We start from the raw sequence: 24,104 nt of genomic DNA on the forward strand, positions 1-24,104 counted from the left end.
TCTGCAGGGCGGTGCCTGCGCCCGTCGGGGTGGTGCCTGAGGCGGCGGAGGCTCCCCGCTCCTTCCTGCGGGGCTGCTCAGCTCCGCCCTCCCCGAGATGGCGGCCCTGGCGGTAAACAAGGCCGGGCCGGAGGGCGGCCGCGGGCCTGGCGGTGGGGGTCGCGGCCCGGCGGGCGCTGCGGTGAAGGTGAGGCGGCGGCTCGGCCCAGCTCCTGTGGCGAGGCGGGCGGTGCCGGACGAGAACGGGGTGCGGGGGGCCTGTGGTACAGGATGTGTCCCCTGCGGTGCCGAGCTTATGGGTTGGATTTGTTTGGTTTTTTTTCTTTCTATATGACCATCAGTTTTGCTTTTCGTTTATAGCTTGAGATGTTCCGGCCCGCAGCTGTTTGCTCGCACTAGGTCGGTGCTGCGTTTGTAGCTTGCTGAGTGGCTCACTCGGTATGACTGACCTCTTTTATGAGCATCAGCTGCGAGGGGAAGCTCCACCGGCCAACACACAGCTCTGGCAGGGTCTTGCTGGCCTTTTCCTTTTCCTGCGAGGATGTTTTTCTGCTGGTTGTGCCTCTTGACCAGTGGGCTTGTCCTGTGGCAGTGTGTTAAATGAAGTGGCTAGGAACTAGTGGTCAGGCAGGATGCTGAGGAGTTAAAATTTTCTGTTTGCGTCTAATTATTTATTTATGTATTTTAACAAAATACATAGTGTTATTGTTAGTTGCATGCATAAAGCGAAATTAATGATTCAGCTTATGTGCTGTGATTGCGTGAACATCTGTAGAATAAGCAGTCATATAACTTGCTGTGTGAAGTTTTGCTTTTGATTAGCTGATAACCAAATATGGTCTTTTTTAACTCACAGGTTCTTGAGTGTGGGGTCTGTGAAGATGTTTTTTCTTTGCAAGGGGACAAAGTTCCCCGGCTGCTTCTGTGTGGTCATACTGTCTGCCATGACTGTCTTACCCGACTTCCCCTTCACGGCAGAGCAGTTCGTTGTCCTTTTGATCGACAAGTGACTGAACTAGGTAAGAAAATAGAAGTTTGACGTTCTTGAATCCTGTCAGTCAAGGATATCTAGCAGATAATGGTTGATATAGATTCTTAGTGCTCCACTTCGTGATAATATTTCCAAGTAATGAATGTGCAGTAAGGAAAAGAAAATAAAGATTTTTCCTTTATGTTCTTGAATCTGTGCTTGCGTGCTTTATACCTGGCCATCTTCTTGTATGCCTCTATTCAAAAACATTAAATTACTCTATTTAAATGTTTCTGTGTAAGGGTTCCTGAATGAGTATTAGTTTCCTATTGTCCTAAACACAACCCATGCAATTGAATAGGTAACTTTTTTGACAAACAGATTTGTCTGAATTCATGATGAAGTGATCTAGAGGGAAGGATCAGTGATAACAAACCTGGTTTTTACAATGTTAGTGACTTCTATGCATGCAATAATTAGTAGTGGCAGGCTATTAACAGGAATTCCCCTCCTCTAAGAATGTCTGCCCATGGTATTTGAAAGATAAGATAAAGCATTTTTGTAACAGTGGAAGTTTATTTTAGGCAAAAGATGACATATAATTTCTTCAGAATAAGAATTACCTAGTCAACAAGGGGTTATAGAGAAGACAAGTTATCAGAGGAAGCTGTAACAAAAAGAACTTTTTAATAGAACTGGCTCCAGCAGTTTTGAATAGCACTGGAGGAAAAATAAACCTTTTGAAAGGAGAACCTTTAGAAAAGGACGTCTCTAATCTGGTAAACCATGAAAGAAATGTTTAAGTATCAAATTCACTTGACTTTGCCATTTGAGAATCTGCTAGGAATATTAAGGCACTCTGCAGGATGTTTTTGTGAAGATAGAAATCAGGAAAAGAAATAATCAGTCTCGTATGAAAGAGGGGTTTGTCTTCTGGGCGGAGGAAGATGGTAAAGTATGAGAATCATGAATGATTGCCAGTCTAGCAGAGTGGTTAAAAGAGTAGTGGTTTGTTAGACTTCTTACCTGTGGCTGTACAGCTGCACAAGATTTCTTAAACTTTTAAGCAAAATTTCTTAAGCTTTTAGAGAGAGAATGTTAGGGCACAACACTCAGTCCTGTTGTTATGAAACATTTTTGTTCAAGACCAGTGTTTTGGGGTATTTTTTATTGTGACGGGGAGGGGAGCTTGTTGCTTATTAATTTTTATTATGTAATTTTCCCCAGGCATCTGAAAGGATCCTATCATATTTTTTCAGTATGTTTCATGTTTGATGTAAAGGAAGCTTTACAAAAGCATTTACAGATTTCTTTTTTCATATATTTCTGAGAATCTTTTGATGAAGTGAAATGTTATTAAACCTCCAAGTCCCCTACAGTTAGGAACAAGGATGAAAAGCTTCAGCATCCTTATTTATCAAGGATAATAGAGTTGCATCCTGCTGCCTAACACTAGAAAGAAGAAGAACGTACTGTGATCTGTGATCAACAGTTGCTCACAAAAGTAATGGGTAGAAAAATCTTAGTGAAATAGCTTAAAAATAAAAATACTTCTGTGAATAAAAGTTCTACCTGGTGATCTGAGGCAGCGGGAGGTTATAGGCACTTTTAAGTCTTTCCAACAGCCTTGAGACATATTACTGATTCCAGGATATAAAACCAGGATGTTTTGTGGAGTGCAGCTCGTCACAGCCCCTCTTTGAGACATGTATGTTTGCTACCTTGCTCTAATCACCTAGTAGTTGCTGCTGTTGGTTAAATTTACTGCACTTTTCTGTTTTGTTCTAGAGCTTGGGAGCACGGAGGGGCACAGGGGAACTTTTCATATTTCCCTCCCCTCCGTTTGAGGATATGAGAAAGTGCATGTTCATCCTATTCATTCTACCATTTAATGAATTTAATGAAATAATGTTCTCTAGTCTCAGAGAGCTGTTTAGTATCTAAATCTTGATTGTAAGACCACTGCCAAGAGAAGATTCTATTGAAAGAAAAGCTGTAAAATTAGGACATAAAGCTACCTCTGCTGAACAGTTTCCTATTGAGTAACTCTGGATTTTGTGGAGACTATTGGTTGGCCTAAAGTAATCTATGGTTCCTTTTTTTCCTTTGTTCTTATTACTAAAGCACTTAATACTATATTCATCCGAGTTTTCATAAGTAATCTTTGGAACATTTTGAACGAAATACTGAGGGATCTGTATATGCGTAGATACAGCTGCAGTTTTTTGGAAGTGGACTCTTGATTTAAATGTACAGGGCTGTCTCTTCTTTCCATATATAGCTGTATGTGAAGGCAGGGTTAGGAGTACTTTATGAATCTGGGTTTTTGGAAATACGTGTTCTGCAACTGAAAATTAAAACGTTGTTTACATGCTTAGCAAAATTTTCTAATAGTTCATAGAATCCTGTTACAAGAGAAAACATGTAATGAACAAATAGGACTAAAGTGTGACCAAACTGTTCTACATTGCAGAATAGACAAAACATTGATTTTTGTTGGGTTTTTAAAGAGTTCTTTATTGAAGTTGCCTGTGATTAATCTTGTAATGGAAAATTTTAAATGATATATATATGCTGAAGGTCCATAAACTGTTGTCTTCAATTGGATTAACGTTTTTTAATCAAAAAGGTGCAGTGGAAAAGTTTGTTTGATTTTCAAAATTTTGAAATCGTGTATATTGGAAATTGTTGATTCACACAGTTTATATGGGGGGGATTGCAATAATTGGTATCTGTAGAAAAAGAGGCTTCTCTCATAGATTTTCCTTAAAGTATGTTGATTTGGGGAAAAAGGCAAATAATTTATTGCAAACTGCTTTCTCTCTTTCTTTGTTGAATTACTGTTGTTATTGTTTCTGTTGGGCTCTGGGTTGTTTTTTTTAATTAATACACAGACCAGAGGATTTCTAGGAAAAATGTGCTTATGTTACAGCTTTGGAGTTTCTCTCTATCTACCATTACTGCAGAGCTGAACTTATTTTCCATCATTAAAACTTGTTCACAGAGATATGCAGGTGATGGCATCCTTCATGGAATTCATCTGATTGGTGTTGCTTACATTTATACATGCTCTTGCTAGTTTTTGAGTGCCAAGCTGAAATTTAAAAATACTGTGCAAGTTAAACGTTCTCTCAAATCTGTTTAGACATTTAGACAAAAGTTGTTCCTTTATCCCTTTCATTATTTATAATACTTTTGCAGTCAAGCTTCATGCTTTTGAAATTGACATTTGTATTGTTTGCTGGAATCAGTCTTAATATCTTTACTCTGTCACTATTTCATTCCTGGCTGACACATTTCCTGCTATTCATGTCTTATTCTTCTTTTGAGATGACAGTCACAATGTGTAATGATTTTTGTAATGGGCACAAACATTCTTTGTAGGCACAAGGATGAGATCACTAGACTCCTACATTTTTGATCAAAGCAGAATTTGAGGTAAAGTCCGAGAGAGTAGATGGATGTATTTACACAACTCATCTTTTAATGATTTTTAAATATAAAATAAGCATTTGGTCAGTTATGTTGAAAAAGTGTAGGTAAAGTACCTTAAAATTTTATAGGTAGATTTAGAGTAAAAATAAAGTAGTAGTAGTAGTAAAAGCAAAGTCCCATTTTTGCAAATATATAAACTTTATGAGAGATACCAGTGAAATGAGACATGTGTTTTTATGAGAATGCATGCTTATGACAAGGTAATCCACCTAGCTGAGCAGGTGAAGCCTGATATGATCTTTTTGGATTTCAATAAAGCTTTCAATACTGTCTCTCACAGTGTCCTGCTGGACAAAATGTTTATCCTGCACTCAGCTGGATAAACACATCATGTGATGGGAGAGCAGCTGGCTCGAGGGTCAGGCACAAAGGGTTACAGTGAATGGGGTGACATCAGAGTGGGGATCTGTCACTAGAGGGGTTGCATGGGCTCCATCCTTGGCCCCGTGCTCTTCAACATCTTCATAAATGGTTGGCTGCAGGACTGGGAGGGAATATGAAATTCACAGATGATACAAAACTGGAAGAAGCTATTGACTCTCTCGAGGCCCAGAGGCCCTGCAGAGAGGGCTAGGCAGTCACCAACCATGTGAAGTTCAAGAGTACGGGAAAGTGCCGGGTCCTGCACCTGGGGTGGGACAACCCTGGATGTACAGACAGACTGGGGAATGAGAGGCTGGAGAGCAGTGCCATGGAAGGACCTGGGGGTCCTGGCTGATGGCAAGTTGAGCCAGCAGTGCCCTGGCAGCCAGGAGGGCCAAGTGTGTCCTGGGGGCATCAGGGACAGCATCTCCAGCAGGCAAGGGAGGGGATTGTCCTGCTCTGCTCTGCACTGGGGCAGCCTCACCTCGAGTGCTGGGACAGTTCTGGGTGCCACAGTGTAAGAAGGACAGTTCTGGAGAGTGTCCAGTGGAGGGCATGAAGACACTGAAGGGCCTTGAGGGGAAGCGTGTGAGGAGTGGCTGAGGTCACTTGGTCTGTTCAGCCTGGAGGAGGCTGAGGGAAAGCTCACTGCTGTCTGCAACTTCCTCATGGGGGGAAGGGGAGGGACAGGCACTGATCTGTTATCTCTGGTGAGCAGTGACAGGGCCCAAGGGAATGGCCTGAAGTTGTGTTGCGAGGTTTAGTTTGGGTATTAGGAAAAGGTTCTTCACCCAGAGAGTGGTGGGGCACCAGAAGTGGTCCAGTGGCTCCCCAGGAAAGCAGTCGCAGCATCGAATCTACCAGGGTTCAAGAAGCATTTGGAGGATGCTCTCAGGCAGTGTGGCCATTGGGAATGGGCTGTGCAGGGCCAGGAGCTGGACTCAGTGATCCTTATGGGTCACTTCCAGCTGAAGATTATTCTGCAATTCTATGTTTTATAGGATGCTTGCTGGTTAAAAATTCTCTTTTACTAGATTGAAAGTTAGCATGTGAGCTTCGCTTGTTTTTTAGCTGTGACCAAGTTGGGCATGTTAGACAATTGCTAGTACTTGTATTATCAAGTCTCATGATACATAATAAAAAGAATGTAAGACCCGTGTATCTTTGTTTTTCATGAAGTCTTAAGAGTTATGAACCAAAAAAGAAATGCAGAATAGCTATGGACTTATCTTTGCTGATCTTCTTGGTACAATTCAGTAAATTAGTTCTGTTTTGACTTTTTCTTCACTGTTGGACATGGAACAGAGCTAACGTGATTAAAATCACATACAATGTTGTAAACTGAGAAGAGTACATCTTAGTGTCTGAGGTTTTTTTAATAAACATTAAAACTTGTAAAATAAAAGACTTTTGTAATAAATTCTGTAACAATTGAATGGTCTGTTCCTCTCTCAGCCTTACCCAGTGTTTGGCTAAAGGCTAAGACAATGTTTGCTTAAAGACTAGGAGCTATAATCTTTTACTTAAGTAGGTTTATCCTTTTGCTACATGCACATCCATTTATACTGGGCTATTAATGGCTACCTGGATTAGTGGCTAATCTGAAAATAGAAGGTCCGTGTTAGTATCAGCAGTCATTATGTTGGTGTGTTGTTAATGTGACTATTTTGTATGCTGTACAAGCTGAAGGTTGTGCACAGTTAGTTTGCTGTGGCAAAGTTCTAAACACAGTTAAAAGGGAACCACGTACCCACTTTTCAGTGCTTTGTTTTCTCAGAGTTAGTCTGTCTTGATATATATTTAGCAAATCCACACCCTGTTTTCAAACTGTTTTGATGTAAATTAAATTCTAAAAGTGGACATAGTGCTCTGTATTTCTTCAGCTTGTAGTAAGAGGTGACTCTTCCTTGTTTGGTGTTATGGAAAAAACTGATCTTGCTAGGAGTGCTCAAGCTAAAAAATTACTAAACTCTGAGGTCAGAATATATCAAAGCAGATGACTTTGCTCAGGCTTACTGTAGTTTTGGAGGGACAAAACATACCTTTTGTAAACTCCTTCAAGATGTGATAAATAAAAGTCAAAATTGTTTGTTTTTTTGTTTGCAGCTTATTTTGTGGAGTCCACTGAACTTAGATTGGGTGTTGGGAATGCAGTGCCTCTCTGTAGCAGAGAAGGCTTCCACCATGGAACTGATAACTGCAGAGATCACTGACTTTAGAAGGACTGACTTTTTAGAGCACCTTATATCTCACCTCAAAATTACTAACCAGTGCTTTCATAGGGCCATTTCTGGAAGCAACAAATTCATGGTCTTTACTGGTAAGCATATTTTTTTAAACAGGTTATCAGTGTTCTTGCATACCCATTGAGAGTGTTGGAGGATAAAATAGTTAAAAATCCTCCTATTTACAGCTATAGGAAAACAGTATCATCCATTTATATGCCATCAGGCACATAAATTCACAGTGGCCAAATTCAAAATAGAGTATTACGGTCTATAGTTTAAACTGTGAGGAAGATGGACTAGGGAAGAAGGTTCCATGAAGTTAAACTGGAAGCTACGTAAAGCAATGAGGTATCCAGTGGGGTTACCAACGAGATATTTCTCATAACTGTGTAGTTGTTGTCTGTCTGATCATTTAGAGCCGTCCTTTCACTCTAAGCGTAAATCAAAATCTATGGAATTTTGGTAAATCTCTGTATGGAAGAAGTAAAATTTAATGTCTGTAAAAAATCAGTGAGATGGTGCTGAATTCCAGAAGGATGAAGGGCACATAACTCCTACCAGACTGCCACAGGGCAGCGTAATTCAGGAGCTAGGAAGCAACATGGAATAAATGGACAATTCATGTAGTCTGAGCTCTCTGGGAAAACATTGGGGAATACTGTTCCCATGAGTTCATGGAGATAGCTGGCGTGTCACGTATACAAACTAAATGTGGAAGTTTTGTCTGCATATAAGGAAAGTATTTTGACTGTAGGAGTAACCAGGCTCTGCCACAGGTTGCCAAGAGAAGTGATAGCATCTCCCTCCTTGAAGATCTTCAGAAGATGCCTGGGTGTGGTCCTGGGGAGCCTGCTCTAGGTGATCTTGGCAAACTGATGAAGAGGACCCTCGCAACCGCAGCGGTTTTGTGATTCTGTTATGGTTAAAAAGTAGTGATCCAGTGCTCAAAGATGATGCTTGGTCTCTTGAGCCACCTTTTCCTTGCAACAGAGAAAAATGTCATTAGATTTATGACAGATGCACTGGAAAAAAGTCAAGGGATGGCAATTCCTTGAAGAAGCAACCACTAAGATTTATCATATGCTCTGTGGCCTATACAGTTACCATTCAGCAGCAGTTATTGGGATGCTGTTCTGATTTTGCTTTTCAGCTCATTGCTTCATGTTAACTTGTACAAAATCAGTGTCATACAGGAGTGGACATGGATTTCTGCATTACTCTAGGGAGTTTGCATCATCTTCCATTTTATCAAATAGTGTAGTACCTTGGGTTTTCTTTCTGAATATTGTTTTAACTCTTAGATTTTGCTGGCATGAGATCTGCAATTGGTGTTGCATCTTGTTATATAGGGAATAAGGTTTCTCGGTAGGGAATTCTTGATGGCTTCCATTAGTACAGTAGAAATGTTCACTATACCTCTGAAAAGAATAATTTTTATGACACACAGTGTTTGTGTGTTCCTTGTGTTCTTTAGTTGTTAGCTATTGCAGATTATTTTACAAATATTTTTACTAAGTTTTTCTAAATTTTTAATAATCTTGGCATCTTTTAAGTAAGGAATATCTGCCTGACTGTTAAATAGCTCATTGACTGAAGGAAGGAAGAAGATGAAGTGCGCTTGCAGAAAAAACGCTAGTTGTAGCTCACTTTATTAATATTAATGTAGTTGATGTGCTCTTAATATTTGTCTGAATCTCAACTGTAGTTTGCGGAAATCTCTCAAAATTACATGAGCTTGAGATTTTTCTTCCTCTCCTCCCCTTTGTTTAACTCTTTGTCAAAAATAGGAGATTCTGGTGTCTGGGGATTGAAAAAGAACTTTGCTTTGTTGGAACTCTTGGAACGGTTGCAGAATGGACCTGCTGGGCAGTATGGTACAGCTGAAGAAGGCATTGGTCTGTCTGGAGAGGTACTGAGTTTTTAACAAAAAACAAAACCCAAAAAGTTGCATTTCCTAGAAATTATCTCTAAATTGGAAAAAGATTGAAAACCATTTATTTGCCAAATTTAATTTCTGTTCTTTTAATTTAAATTGAACTTAATTTTAAATACTGTTCTTTTCTTCCAGTATCTAGTATTAATGCTTCAATTAATTGTTCATAATTAAATGCTAATTTATACTTGACTAAATCAGAAAATAAACTGGTATTAATAAACATGTGTACTGTTTCCCCCCTTTTTTTATGCCCTTAGGATTTTTAGAAAAGGTTACTCATTTTGATATTTTAGTTTTAGTCATATAAGTACAGTTTTCTAAGAAAACTCCTTAGGAATTCTTCCTAAAGACTTCAGCTATTTTTGTTAATAGTTGCCTTTTATAGTCATGTTATTATGTCATGTAGTACTTCATTACCAAAACTAGCTGCTTTTATCATTTCAATATTAACAGCTGGTGTACAAAATATCTTGTAGTACCATTCTAGATGTAGATAACTTTCCTAAGTGCTTATTTGACTGTTGGTATTTTGTTTTTCTGTAACTAATGCTCTGTTCTGTAATAACTGCTTTGGAGGAAGTTCCTAGTGCCAGATTTTTCTCCTCCAAACTATTGCAACTTGCACTGAAGCTTGGATTTATAAAATCACCGAACACTTTAAACCTTTGTTTTCAAAAGGTTTATTGCAAACTTGTAATCAAGTTTCAAAGTTGTCCAAATATTTATTAGTGTATAACTTTAAAAGTAAGTTTATATTGTTGACAACTCTACCGATTTTTCCTCCGTTATTGGGGTTAAGTGTTAACCACTTCAGTTTTGCCTGTTTTTGCTGTTAGAGTATCATTCGTTGCGATGAAGATGAAGCCCATGTTGCATCCGTGTATTGCACTGTTTGTGCCACTCACCTGTGTGCAGACTGTTCCCAGCTTACTCATTCTACTAAGACTCTAGCGAAGCACAGGCGTGTACCTCTTGCTGATAAGCCTCACGAGAAGACGATGTGCTCCCAACACCAAGTGCATGCCATTGAGTTTGTTTGTTTAGAAGAGGGTTGTCAGGCGAGTCCTCTCATGTGTTGTGTCTGCAAAGAATATGGGAAGCATCAAGGTCATAAGGTACTGCTAGTAATTGATTTCCAGTCATGCCATGGGGTGGCTTGCATGATTATTTATCCAAGTACAAAAGGTTGTCAAGAAAGGAGGATAGATTCTTGATGTGTTCATCCCATTCTTTAATTTTCCCTTCATACCAGATAGTTGCTGTGATAAAATAAAGAAAAAAAGTTATAAGAACTCAATGAGTTCCTAGCATGTGTATATATATATATATATGAAGAAGGACAGTCCCTTTATCTGCTGCTTTTCTGAACTTTTGATAACATTGGGCCCCCAGTTTTAAAAGGTGTTTTAATAATGCCGACACTACATACACATTACATCACTGGTGCAATGTAACTATCATTTTTTAATAATAAATTATAATAAACAGCCAAGTTTTTGTTTACTTGTGTAATTGCTAGATGTCTGAGTTTCAGCATAATCTGTAATTCCTGACTGTATTTTTAAATTGCAGGATGGTTTTAAGTTCTTACTTGGCTTTACTATGTATGTGTAAATATATGCCCATATACTTGCACATGTATATTAACTATGTAGTAAAATAGAAAAGATTATTAAGGAAGATTATTATGATTGATGTTTAATATGTTGCTTTTAATTAATAGCATTCTGTCTTGGAACCAGAAGCGAACCAGATTCGTGCATCCATTTTAGACATGGCTCACTGTATAAGAACTTTCACAGAAGAAATCTCAGATTATTCCAGAAAATTAGTTGGAATTGTTCAGCACATAGAAGGAGGAGAACAAATAGTTGAAGATGGAGTTGGAATAGCCCATACTGAACATGTATGCTTTTTTTAAAATTTTTACTTCCCCCACATGCACAGATTATTGGCTTTTCTGTAATAACCAGGATAAGGACTATCTTTGAAAACTATGCATAGGTTTTATAGGGCTAGTCTTTAAGGTCTTTTATCTACTAGGTCAGTATTGAGGCTTTGGTCAGCAGAGAGATGGGAATTTGTGTGTTGCAATGTTTTTAGGTTACATGAAAATGTGAAGGCAGTTGGAAAACTTGTATAATGTTAGTGTACAGACTGTGTATGTTCTCAGGTGGTGTAATACTGTTTTCCCTGGTCATTTTTAGTAAGGTATCTATACATCCAAATGAGTTACTTGATTATAGGAATAGCTTCTAGAAGTGTTTTGGTATTATACAGAAGGTCTTACCAGCTCTGTCTGGGACTTGAACTGTCATGTAGGTTAAGCAGATGTGAAACTAAATTAGAATCTGGAATAAAACATAAAATTTGCTTCTGGAATCAACTGGTGTCCTTAATCTCTTGGATCTCCTTGCTGCAACACTCTAGGTACCAGGAACTGCAGAGAATGCTCGCTCATGTGTCCGAGCCTATTTTTCTGATCTTCATGAAACCCTTTGTCGTCAAGAAGAAATGGCTCTTAGTGTTGTTGATGCTCATGTGAGAGAGAAGTTGATTTGGCTTAGGCAACAGCAAGAAGACATGACTATTCTCTTGTCACAAGTTTCAACAGCTTGCCTTCACTGTGAAAAGACTTTGCAACAGGTAGGTTGGCAAGTAAGCTGTAGCATATGGCAAAATACAAGAAACTACAAATTAATTTTAGACTAGAAAAAATATTAGATTGTAGTCTGCATTATTTTCTTATGAGATTAAAACAATCATGATATAATGTGGGATTTAAGTATTCATTGCAAGGAAGTGTTAGGCAAAGATGATGGGTACAAAAGCGTAGAGTCCTCCATTTGCTGGATACCCTGTGGCATGACTTCTCTGGACTACTTTCTGATATTTGTAAGGTTAGTGGGAAGGCAAGACAAGACTGAAGCAAAAAAAAAACCGACAAACCTACAGGATTTATTGGAAGGATTTTACAGTTGCAATTACAAGTTTAGATGTTTGAAGCTAGTTGTCATAGATGGCTGGTAGGAAAATATGTTTTAGGATTAAATAGCTTTCAGTAGCACTTGTAACATGGGTAATTCAGCATCTTAAATGTATGAACAAAATTACTGTGTGAGAGTTTCTGATTGATCGCTTTTTCATTCAGTTTAATCATAGGAAAAAATAAATGGTATGTGTAGCAAATAGTAAATTGAGTGTGAGAAGCTACTTAATGAATGTATTATTTGTACTTCTTTTTTCCAGATTTGTTTAGAGTTTTTGTTTGGTTGCATAGTCGGGTTTAACTGTACAAATGTTCTGATCATGAATGGGTGGATACTAATGTTTTCCTCTTAAGCGTATTACTATATGCTGCAAAATAGTTGGTCTATTCCGTCTGTTTGAATGATATATGAAAAATATAAACTTTATATGTTACAATGTTACTATTGTTTATTATAATTTATATTACTCCTAGGTGACTCATAAAGAAAGTTTGTAGGGTTTTTTTAACCTGTGGAACTATTTAGTACCTATTAGTGTTAAGGAGACCTGTTAAGTTATTTATATTTGTATTGCAATTTTAAATAAATCTATTTTATAAATGTTAATTTCTTGAAGTAGAGTATTTCTATTCAAATGCCTTGTTTCTAGCAATTGTATTTATATTGTATTTGTGGTATTTTTAAGTAAATTACTAAAGGAAAAGCATGCTTTTGTTTTCTTTGTCTGTTTAGGATGACTGCAGAGTAGTGTTGGCCAAACAGGAAATTACAAGATTGCTAGAGACATTACAGAAACAGCAGCAGCAGTTTACAGAACTTGCAGATCATGTACAGCTGGATGCTAGCATACCTGTCACTTTTACAAAGGTATTCTTAATCTCATGGAAGTACAGTTATCCACTTAATGAAGTCCCAAATCAAATGTAAAATAAAGCAGGAATAATATATTTACATTATGATGATATATTTCTTACAAGTTGAGGCAATTCAGTATCAATTAGAGCCACAGTGTCTTATCACCTGATGGGTGCAATCTGGTATTTGAGCAACAAACCAGACTGCTGCTGTAATTAGGGTGAGAGACGTTCTTTTGAAGTTGACCATATCACTAACTTCGTTTGAACATTAGCTGTTTTCTTTTAAATTGGATAGCATTTGTGAGTTCTAGAAACACCTTTCTTTGGAAACGTATCTGATTATTTCCTGAAAATTGCTCACCTATTTTAAATGCAATACTGCTATTATAACTTTCAGTTTATAATGTTAAAAAAATGTATTTCAGTTCATTAAACAGCATTTGTTTTACAGTTGCTTTGTATTCACTGGTAGCTTAGTTTAGACATGGTTCATCTTCTAAGTAGTTTTGTGTTTTATTGCTTCAGTACAATTTCAGTACCACTTTCTTTGATGGGGGTGAAATTACTCAAAGTTTGATAATGGTACTTCTATTTGGTGTATTTATATGGTATTTATTATTTATGATACTTTCCTCATAGGATAGTAAATAAGTTTGATACTCAAGGAACAAGAAATACTTTGATGTATGGGGGTTTTTTGGGTTCTGAATCAGTGAAAGAGGAAGAGGATCTATTGTTGCTGAGACCAAAATGGGAATTTAACTGTAACTGTGGAAGCATTTACTGTAAGGAAATGAATACTTCCATAGGGAAGCGGTCTACGTCAGTTCTTGCTGACTTGAGAAATGAAATATCTTCAAAATAATTGCTTTTGTAACCTCAGTATATTTGAATTTCCATGTTAATGCAACGTTTTCCCTTCTGCCTGTCTCTTTCCTGTTCAGCGGAGACCAGAGCTGGTAGGGCCAAGGAAACCTCTTCTGCAAACGCTTATTACTCCATGAATGAAGTAGTAATCACATATCACAGATGAAGAGTTGCTGAGTCAGAGGGGCATTTTGAATGTCTGGTTTTGGGGTTTGGAGCTATTTATCTGACTTGGAAAATTTTAATTGTGAATTTCTGAGCATTTGGAAAGAGATGATAGGGGCCAGCTAAAGCGTTACAGGAGGGAAGACATGATTTTCTCTTGTAACAATTTGTATTTTTAGGAAGTCTTCCGAAGGTTAATTTCTGAATTTCAAAAGTGCTAAAGCAAGTGTAATTTTTCACAAAAAAAAATTTCAAGGCAGCGGCCATGAAAAAAAAAGGTGAAAGTAATTCCATCAGTCTCTTTGTTTCCTCACATCCGATAAAGTTTAGTGTTCTCTTTCTCGACAATGTGTTTTTAGATTCTGTTATGCAGATAGCTGCTGTTGTGACTTGCAGTGAGGCTTGTTGTACATGAAAGATCTGGACGTGGCAACAGACATCAGGCAGAAATAGAATATTCAGATAAAAAACTAATCATTACTGGAAACGTCTCTCTCAGGAGCTGCTGTATGCTGCAGGCTGCCTCCATTATAAAATGGAAAAAGCATTTCAGACAGTACCAGATCAGAGGAACATTTAATATCCAATGAAAGTTTTGGAGGTTAAAGGAGGAGAGGGAGAGGTCCTTTTCATTCTTGAAAGTGGGTAAATCTTACCTGTATATTTTTGTTTCACTGATGGCACAAAAAAAGCCAGGCATAGTGCCATTTTCTCTTCCTAAACCAACTAGGGAAATGCTGCATACAAAATTCTGAAGGGAGAATTTTGAGAATTCTGGTTGGATGTCTTCAGGTACTTAGCTTAGTGGCAAGGAAGTGGCTCCTCACACAGGAGCATGATCCGTATTTGAAGATTGTGTTCTGTCAAATGAGTGCAGTGGCTATAGAATGTTATATACAAGAAAAGCATTTGGTCATCATAAATATGTTGTATTTGCATGCTGCAGAGAGAGGAAACAGTACCTGAAATTGACAGATAAATTCTCATTATGATGTTAAACTAACTGTGGGCAGCTGCTAACCCTTACCAACACCATAACTGCCTGAGAAGGCAGTATTTTATCAGAGGGAAAGCACATTAAGTAAACCTGTACAGAGAGCTTTTGTCTCATCAAATTTCTTGAGAGGTCAAGGATAAAAAAAGTGAAGATCATAGTTATGTATTTTTTCTGCACTTTCTGCACTGAGATTTAAGAAAACAATTTTTACTTAAACAGAAGTCTAAGGTTACCTGGTTTTAAGTATGCTATCAAGTTATGTAGCTGCCAGAAATACAGACACAAAGGGGTTTTGTTCATAATTTTTTTAAGCAACATTTTAGTTAAAGGTACTGATATAATTGATAAGAGGGGACTGTTTTCATGTCAGTTTCTAGCTGTGATCATGAATAGTCCATTATTACTGACTCATATTGCAGATGCTTCACATTGTTTTCTGAATAGCAACTTCTCTTGCAATGTTTATTTGAAGTGACATAACTACTTGTGCAAAAAGTGGAAATTTGGCATCTATCACGCATTTTGATTCCTTCTAAGGAAGGAATCAAACATACAAACATACTAAGAACGGCATGTTTTCATTCTAAACCTTAGAGAAGGCAAACTGCAACAGGATGGCTAAATATGACAGCGCCACTCATCTCCTTCATTTCCCTGATGATTTAAGTTGTACTGCCTCTGCCCTCCAGCCATGGGAGCTGTTGAGGTGCCCAGTGCTTCTGGTGGAGCTGTGAGAGGATTGCCAGACTGGCTCACTGTCAGCAAGCTCTGCCCATAGCCAGGGTGCGGTCTCCTGCAAGAAACCTGTAAACTGAGCAGCTCTATCCAGAGTTGCTGCTTTTCCATCTTCCTTTCAGGTGCAGAGACTTGGGGAGATTCATTGACAGAAATTTTGGTTAAAGTCAGAATTGAAGTTTGAGTGTGAAAAGACTGCTGGAGATGCGGCATTTTTTAGATTGTTCAGGGCCTTCTGCATACTTGTGTGTTTCCTCCTTCTGTGCACCTTTGCTGTTGATGTGCTTGTCAAATATCTGCCCACCAGTTCTTTTCCAGAATGAGATAACCCATTCTGGTAATTGTGTTGTGTTGCAGTTTTGTCACTGAATTTCAGCTCTGACTCCAAATATCTGGAACTTAGATGAAATTTATTAAAAAGCAGTTAAGTCTCAGTATTTTATTTTCCAAATCTCAAACAGTCTTTTGGTTTTGGAGCATCTGCCTTGTATGATAATAATACTGAAGCTGCTGAGCTTATACAAGTTCATTTCACAGATTCAAATAAAGTCATTTATTTCATACTGAATAGGTAGTCTGTGGATTTCTATGATAAGGACCATCTGGGCCCATTTAGGTTTCAAGCAGCAAGCAGAGGTTTCAAGCAGCAAGCAGACAATTTCATAGGTGAATAATACATTCAGATATGCTAGCTGAAGAAACTGCACTGTTGGCTCAGGAAATCGACAAGCTGCAAGCTATTAAGCACAGGGAAATTATTTAGGAGAATTACCATTATGTGCTTTCCCTATTTCTTACTTTCATGTCCAGCTTTGCATAGTTTCAGACACAAATTTGATGAGAGGAACCTTTGATCTGGCTTCTACACTTCCAGTCATGATGCTGCTGACTTTTACACTGTAAAAATGTAGTTGCATAATTTTATATATATATATTTTTTTTTAATATATATATATATAAAAAATATATATTTCTTATATATATATATATATATATATATATATATATATATATAAATAATTTTTTTTTTTTTTTTAGGAGGCAGTTTCTCAAGATATTTTTACTTTCTTCCAGGATTGTGATAGCATAAGATCTTTGAATTGTATTGATTATTCTGAAAGTAGGCTACTTCTCCCATGACAGAAGGGAGAATCCAGTTGCTTGTCTTGATGACAATATATCCAGATATATAATGGATCCTGTGTGTGAATCTTTGTGTGTATAGAAAGATAAATAATTTGATATCTCTCATCAAGTGATGTAGGTGTTTATATATCCTGTCACACAGGCAACATGTTGGTCTTTTACCAGGAGACATTGCAGTGCATTTGCACTCAGTAGTATTTCTTCTGTAGCAAGAAATGAGAGGCTATGTGGAGCAGGCACAGTGCTGTCTGCTGTTTCACAAGAAAACAAATATACTGCCACTTAGTTCTGGTGAAACTGGTGTTTCAGCAAGATAGAAGTACTTAAAATATGTTTCAAGAATACGTGCTGATCTTATGCTTTGCCTTTTGATCACGTTGTCAGCGTCATCTGCTTCAGTACTTAACAATAGTTAGGTGTAAACTACAAACAGGGAAGTAGATTCTCATATCTTGTTTCCAAGGAATACTTTGGGTGTTTCTTTTACTTTTTTCTACTATTTCAGATTACTGCTTAGTGCTAATAATGTTGCTGTTGCAAAGGATCGGAAGAGGCTTAGGGGGACGAGGTAAAGCGATGGAATCTCCAGCAAGGAAGTAGTTTTCTAGGTGGAGGCACTAATAAAGTGGGGAAAAAAAGGTTTTCTGGTCAGAGAACTTTAATTAATTGCTACAAACAATTCCTCACATGGTCTCAGCCAAGAATGATGAAAGAATTTGAAATTTTATCAAATACAGAAGTACTGTCCTGAAACTGTCTGACTTTCTGAATGACATGTAGGTTAGGTAGAAGTCAGGTCAGGTGGAAGATACAGGTTCACTAGAGATTAGTGGATTTTTTTGTTTCTATTATTGCTGGAAGTGATTAATGATTGTGCCGTGTACTTTTGGAAACCATCCATGTAATAATTTTAGAAATGTGACAAAATACATGTTTTAAACATAAAGGTTTTCTAGATTGAATTTCCAAATTTTGCTGTTGTTTTATGTATGCTGTTTCTTCCAGGACAACAGGGTGCATATTGGACCAAAAATGGAAATTCGGGTTGTTACTTTAGGATTAGATGGAGCTGGCAAAACAACTATTTTGTTTAAATTAAAGCAAGATGAATTCATGCAGCCAATTCCAACAATAGGTTAGTAGCTACAATTTAAATGTAATGACTTTTCTGAATGTTTGATTTATCCGCTGATTTTGGTTATTTTGTGTTCATACAGAGCAGGACTGTAAAACTTAAATATTTTTATTCCAGGTTTTAACGTTGAAACAGTAGAATACAAGAATTTAAAGTTTACTATTTGGGATGTAGGAGGAAAGCACAAATTGAGGCCTTTGTGGAAACATTATTATCTCAATACGCAAGGTAATACTGATACAGCTCTTAAAATGCATTTTGTCTTCTAGCTTGTGTTTCAAAGCCAGAAATATTATTAATAGAAATAATTTGTGACAGTAGAAAGTTGTTCATCTAATGCAAAGTACAGCTGTTAGATTCATGAGCTAATAAATTTTAATCCAGTTGGTCGAAGTGTCTACTGCATGATAAAGGTGCATTCTCCATAAATCCATCAGACAGTTCATGGAGCCAAACAAAATTAGAACCTCTGTTAAATTGGTTCTAGCTGACATCAGACAAGGTACAGAGTCCCAAAGTCTGCATAGTGAGAAGCAGTACTTGCCAGGTATGAAATATAAATAGCACTTGGAAATGCTCAGCTTTTAGGAGCCTTTAGATAGCGACTTAAAATATTCTCCCAAGTTCTCTAACTTCTGACTTGCTATTGTAGTGTAGTATCTGATTATAGACCAGATTATTGAACCTGAAAACACTGATCTATATAGTGCCAACTTAAAAATTCACGTTATCCTTTTGTAAATCCTCCATGTTTTTTTTCCAGTTCAGAAAGCAGTTCCTCTTGATTTATTCATTCACAATTACCTAAAATACTTAGGGATTACAAACACCAGCTCATGTGCTCCACTTTGTGCCTTATTTCAGCATTAGGTGCAAACTTTAACATTTTAAATTACTCATCTTTTCAAACCTTTAAAAATTGCATTTCGGGATTTCTTTTGCTCTCTTAAAACATACTGTGTGAGGTAGCATGGAATCATGCCTGCTTTGGAACTGCATGTTGGAGAGAATGCTGAGCAGTTACCCTGGTACATAACTGCAGTAGGTTATTTATAGTTTTGGAGTTGGGTTTTTTTTTCATCACAAACCCCTTGATTTTAAATTCTGTCCTCTAGCTCTGCCCCCTTGACTCTCTGGTCTTTCTGGCATCTTAGTTACTCTCTAGTGAGCAGTAAAATCTAATGTTGCTATGTTGGGTCCTTGGCCATCTTCTCTGGATTGTGTAGTCTGTAGTTGAAGCAAGCTGTGCTGATTTGGCTGAACCTGTGAATATTACAGCCCATTAAGGGAAACTGAAACAGCCATATGGGAGTTAATGGAGTATAAATGGATCAAGAAATGGTTTAAACTGAGATACTTAATCCACGCATAGTAAATCTGGTTTTAGACCTAAGTAGTTAAAATATCATGGCCTTTATATTAGACTAGGAAAAAAATTAGAGATTTTTTCCCCTGTTTTAGGATGAATTCTAGACTTCTGCTTAAAATACACAAGTATGTAAGGAATTTCTCAGTTGTCCTGGATTTAAAATTGAAGTTGTATACTGCTGAGAAACTTCACAAAGAAAGCTTCTAGAAGAAAAGGAATGGTGTAAGTTGAAAGCTAATTTTGCAGTTTATATTTGAAAGTGTGTAAAGAATTTCTCTTCTTCTTTCATAGCGGTGGTATTTGTTGTTGATAGCAGTCACAGAGACAGGGTCAGTGAAGCATACGGTGAACTTGCAAAATTATTAACAGAGAAGGAATTGCGGGATGCCTTGCTCTTGATCTTTGCTAATAAACAGGTACTTATGATTTGATTTTGCTCTCTCTTCCTCTGCTTGTCTCTCAAATTCCAACCTCCTGAACCCTCTGCTGTGGGTAGGGAGTGCTAATGTGGAAAGCATAAAATGTAGATGTTTTCCTTACGTTTAATCTGGTCAAGTAAATGTTGGTGGCTAAGCGTGCTTAGTAGATTGAACAACCTGGGTGGGGGGCAGTTACAGTAACAAGTAGTAAATGCTTAACTGTTTGATTTTGTGTTCTAAGAGCTGTTAGGTGATCTGTGGCTTCAGTCTTAGCTAATAAAATGGCTTCAGACATAATACAGAAGAATAATTGAGTCTTTGTATCTGATTCTCTTGCAGGATGTGGCAGGTGCTCTTCCAGTGGAAGAAATCACAGAACTTTTGAGTCTCCACAAACTCTGCTGTGGCCGTAGCTGGTATATTCAAGGTTGTGATGCCCGAAGCGGTACAGGACTTTATGAAGGATTGGACTGGCTTTCAAGGCAGCTAGTGGCTGCTGGTGTCCTGGATGTGGCTTAACTTCACATCAGCTGCAATTTAATGTTGTAGTTTATGGTTTGGTTTTGTTTGCACAATTCAGGGTGTTGTCATCAGGTCTGCTCTCTGAAGAGGGGACTTGATTTAAGTTGGTGGTTACAAAAAACCTTTGTCCTAGATTGGATAATTGGTTCAGTAAACTTGTGTCATTATAGTGATTTTGAAAGTTGATGCATTTACATTTTGTGAGAATGGAAGAGTGTTACAAGGATGCCTTGAAATTCCTAGTCATGCTATTGTTACAATTTAAATTTTTCCCTGGTAAAAAGTGCATTGTATTTCATGTAATAATTATAATGAGGTTACAATAGTTCTTTTGTGTTACAAAAATTCTGAGTAGTTCAGTAATAGTTCCCCATGAAACTATTCCAAAATCCATCTCAAGTTTATTAGAATAGCCAGCTCTATTAGTTAGAAATAAATGGTGCTACTCTTTAATATTGAAAGAATCCATAAATAAAAAGGTGGCATTGAAACTTACATGCAGCTACACCATGTAAAGAAAATGCTTCCCATATTATTTATTAACCTCCTTGTTTGTTACAGGAAGGCAACATAACTGCACAAAGAAAACTCAGAATGGAGAAAAGTGTTGCAGAGCAAAGGGGCTGTGGCATTGTTTAGCAACTTGTTTTATATCTTGGGGGCAGGGGTTAGTTGGGTTTTTCATGCTGAATTATTTATCGACATACTATAGTGATACTGAGGTGAAAGTGGATTTTGCATACTTGGGGACATAATCTACCTTTAGAGATTAAGTTTACTCCTCAAGAAGAATTTAAAGCTTCTTAAAGAAGTAGTGTGGTATAATGTCAGTCCAGCTATGTGCTTTTATGTAGAAGTCATGATTCCAGATTAAGGTAGTGGCCTTAAAATCTTAAATAACACAATGTAAAACCATTGAACGCTAATTATAAGTCTTCAGAAGGGTAGATGGTAAAATGTGATATAAACCTTCCATAATTAGATTTCCAGTTTTTACTGTATCTTCTACATGGAACTGTCACCAATACCTCTATTTTTGAAGATTACTCATTCACACACCCATGAAATATGGGTGTAGTGCTGTTTAAATTTAGAGAAGGTTGCAATGACTTAATGATATCTCTTTTTCTGCTGGACATGCAGCTCTGCGAACAATTTTATCTGTCTGGTATGCACACCAGATTCTTCTTCCCTTCTCTCTAAGTCCATGGCCGCTGCCAGCTGAAGAAGCCATGCCATGGACTGTCTTCATGTTGGTAGAGGAGCTACAATGACTGTGAGCAGTAGATCAAAACTGTATCATCACTTTCCTTACTGGAGTAGAGGTGAATGAATCAGAACCAGATAGTGCAAGTGAACAGTGTTGTTTCACAGACATGGAGATATTTTTGCCATGCTGAAAAGTGTTTACCTGTGAGAGCTCTGAACCTCACCTAGCGCAGAAAGTGTATCCCATTATCTGTGGGTTTGTTTTCATTGTATTATTAGGAATTTTATGTTGTATTCCTACTACAAACCTTAGGTAAAGCCAAGAATGTATAAACAAATAATTTAGTACATTTGCACTTTTCTTCTACAGGAAGCAGTTAATGTAATTACTTCCTTATTATGACACTTGTAGTATTGTTACTTAATTTTCAGGTTAATTATGTTAAATGCAGCTTCAGATTCAGCAAGTCTAATGACTTGAATAATACCTGAAGGAACACTAAGCTTTAAAGTAGTTTAATGTTTGTGAAGTGGTCCTCAGTGCCTACACATGTACAGGTACTGAGACTGAGTATTTACTCTTTCTTTAGACAACCTGGTAAAATTTGGATATTTTTTTATAATGGAGTGAAAGGTGGGGGTTTTGTACATACCGAACTTAAAATTGTTCATCCTTCCCAGCCTGTAACTTCTTGCACAATATATGGTGGCTGTGACTTGGGCATCTGCTTAGCCTGTGCTGCAGAGAAACCCCTGACCTGGTTATGGCTGACTGTTCACAGCTCTTCGACATAAGAACAAGTTCTGCAAAGTATGGTAGATACCTTTTCCTGCAGTATTTTTAACAGAAGACTTGCATTCTTTAGATTTCTTTAGAATCCTGATTTAGTTTTATTTTAGCTGGCTTAGGCTTCAGTTACACATTGGCTCAGTGTAGTTCTACTTCAAAATGTTCAAGGTGACTAGTTTATACTTTATGTAACATTAAATTTGAGGGCAAAGGAAAAATTCTCACTCATGCATATTTTTGAGTACAAGTGATTGCTTGTGACACATGGAATGCTACCATGAAAGTGTTTTTAAATTGAATTTATTTAAGATGACTTGACGTAAATGTGAAAGTGTTGCGTATGTCTGTGAACTCTTCAGTGTAGAGTACACTAAGAGGTTTACTGTATTACACATTAATATAAACTGCTTCAGTTACAAATTTAAGCTTGTTTCATCTGTTTTACTGAACTTTAGTTTTTAGTGTACTGACTTATGGAATATATAATTGGAATATTTCTTCAACTAGACCTCACTAAAGCATTGCTAACTGTTTGGAAAGACTGAATTAACTTTTCAAAGAATTTTGATGTAATTTTGAAATTGAGTAAATGCAACATCCAGTGACTGTGTTGTGGCTTTCTTTAAAGAACTTCATCTCAAAAGTAGTATGTCTAGGCTAACTGAACAGTCATGTTTTATTACTGTTTCTGTATTCTGTCTTCAAAATTATTGTAGACTATGAGGGTCTGGTTCTGAGAGTGTTGAGTAGATGTGAATGTTATGTAAAGATTCCTTTAAAGAAAGGGCTCTTAGCAGAAAAAATTCATGAGCTGCTGCAATTTGAATTACCCAGAAAATAATTTCTTTTCAATAAAATTACGTAAAACCTTGGGAACTAATTTTAATAAACTTGGCGTTTTGTTTTGTTTTAAGGTCATCTCACAATAGTTGTGCTACGTTTAACTTCTGTAGAATTATTCTTACTGATCCTGTGTCTCACTAAAGATTAACTTCGTGGTGGTAGCAGCAACTTTTGAGGGAATGAATTTGGTTATGCATCATATCTCAATTCATAAATGAAGTTAGCAGAACTGTAAACTCCCAAGTCTTTTATGAGTGCAGTGGTGTGAACATAAACAGCTGTGATCAGTGTTACTGTTTATAGAATAGATTTAACTAAGCAGCACAGTAACAAGACCCTATCAAACCAGATTCACAACAGCTTGAGAACCTTTGTCTGAGCTTTCATTGTGAACCTGCTGTTTGTGAACAGAGAAAGATGGGTGAGGGATGTGATGTGTGGAGGCTGTCTTGGGCAAAGTGATCATAAAAGGAGGTCTTGTTTCTTGGGGAAGTAAGGAGAGGTGTCAGCAGCTCTGCCACCTTGGACTTTCAGAGGGCAGACTAGGGCCTGTTTAGGAAACTGGTTGAGAGAGTCCTGTAGGTGGTAGTCCTTAAAGGCAGCAGAGTCCAGAAAGGCAGAAGGAAATCCTAGCTGGAGGTGCAAGAGCTGGGTCTCCCCAGGTACTGAAAGATGAGACGGGGGGAAAGGAGAGCCTGGCTCAACAAAGAGCTCTGGTTGGAACGTGGGGCGAGATTTGATAACCTCTGGAAGAAAGGGCAGGCAACTCAGCAGGACTACAAGGATGCTATGCAAGGAGGTTAATGCAGGGAGAAAATCAGAAGGGCCAAGGCCCAGCTAGAACTTGAATTGAATACTGGTGAAAAAGACAACAAAAAATGAGGGCCAATGAGAATTTCCATCCTTTATTGTATGCAGAGGAAAACAGTGACAAAAGATAAAGAGAAAGCTGAAGTTAATGCCTTTGTCTCAGTTTTTAACAGTAAGACCAGTTGCCCTCAGAGTATATCCAGTCCCCTGAAGTGGAAGACAGGGATGAGAAGCAAAATTAAGCCTTCGTAATTGAGG

The 24,104-nt window shown here is 37.6% G+C and overlaps 1 protein-coding gene across 1 annotated transcript; it reads left to right on the forward strand.

Annotated features, from left to right (window-relative positions):
• The first annotated feature begins 97 nt into the window (after window positions 1-97).
• TRIM23 (tripartite motif containing 23) lies at window positions 98-23,074 on the forward strand. Its single transcript, XM_040090280.2, has 11 exons — window positions 98-187; window positions 857-1,019; window positions 8,844-8,965; window positions 9,829-10,107; window positions 10,716-10,898; window positions 11,423-11,638; window positions 12,715-12,849; window positions 17,755-17,884; window positions 18,002-18,112; window positions 19,545-19,669; window positions 20,012-23,074. The coding sequence occupies exons 1-11, from the start codon at window positions 98-100 to the stop codon at window positions 20,189-20,191; spliced, it is 1,734 nt and encodes a 577-aa protein (XP_039946214.1). The 3' UTR covers window positions 20,192-23,074.
• Window positions 23,075-24,104: the final 1,030 nt, after the last annotated feature.

This window comes from Hirundo rustica, chromosome Z (genome assembly GCF_015227805.2).
Source record: "Hirundo rustica isolate bHirRus1 chromosome Z, bHirRus1.pri.v3, whole genome shotgun sequence".
Lineage (NCBI taxonomy): Eukaryota > Metazoa > Chordata > Aves > Passeriformes > Hirundinidae > Hirundo > Hirundo rustica.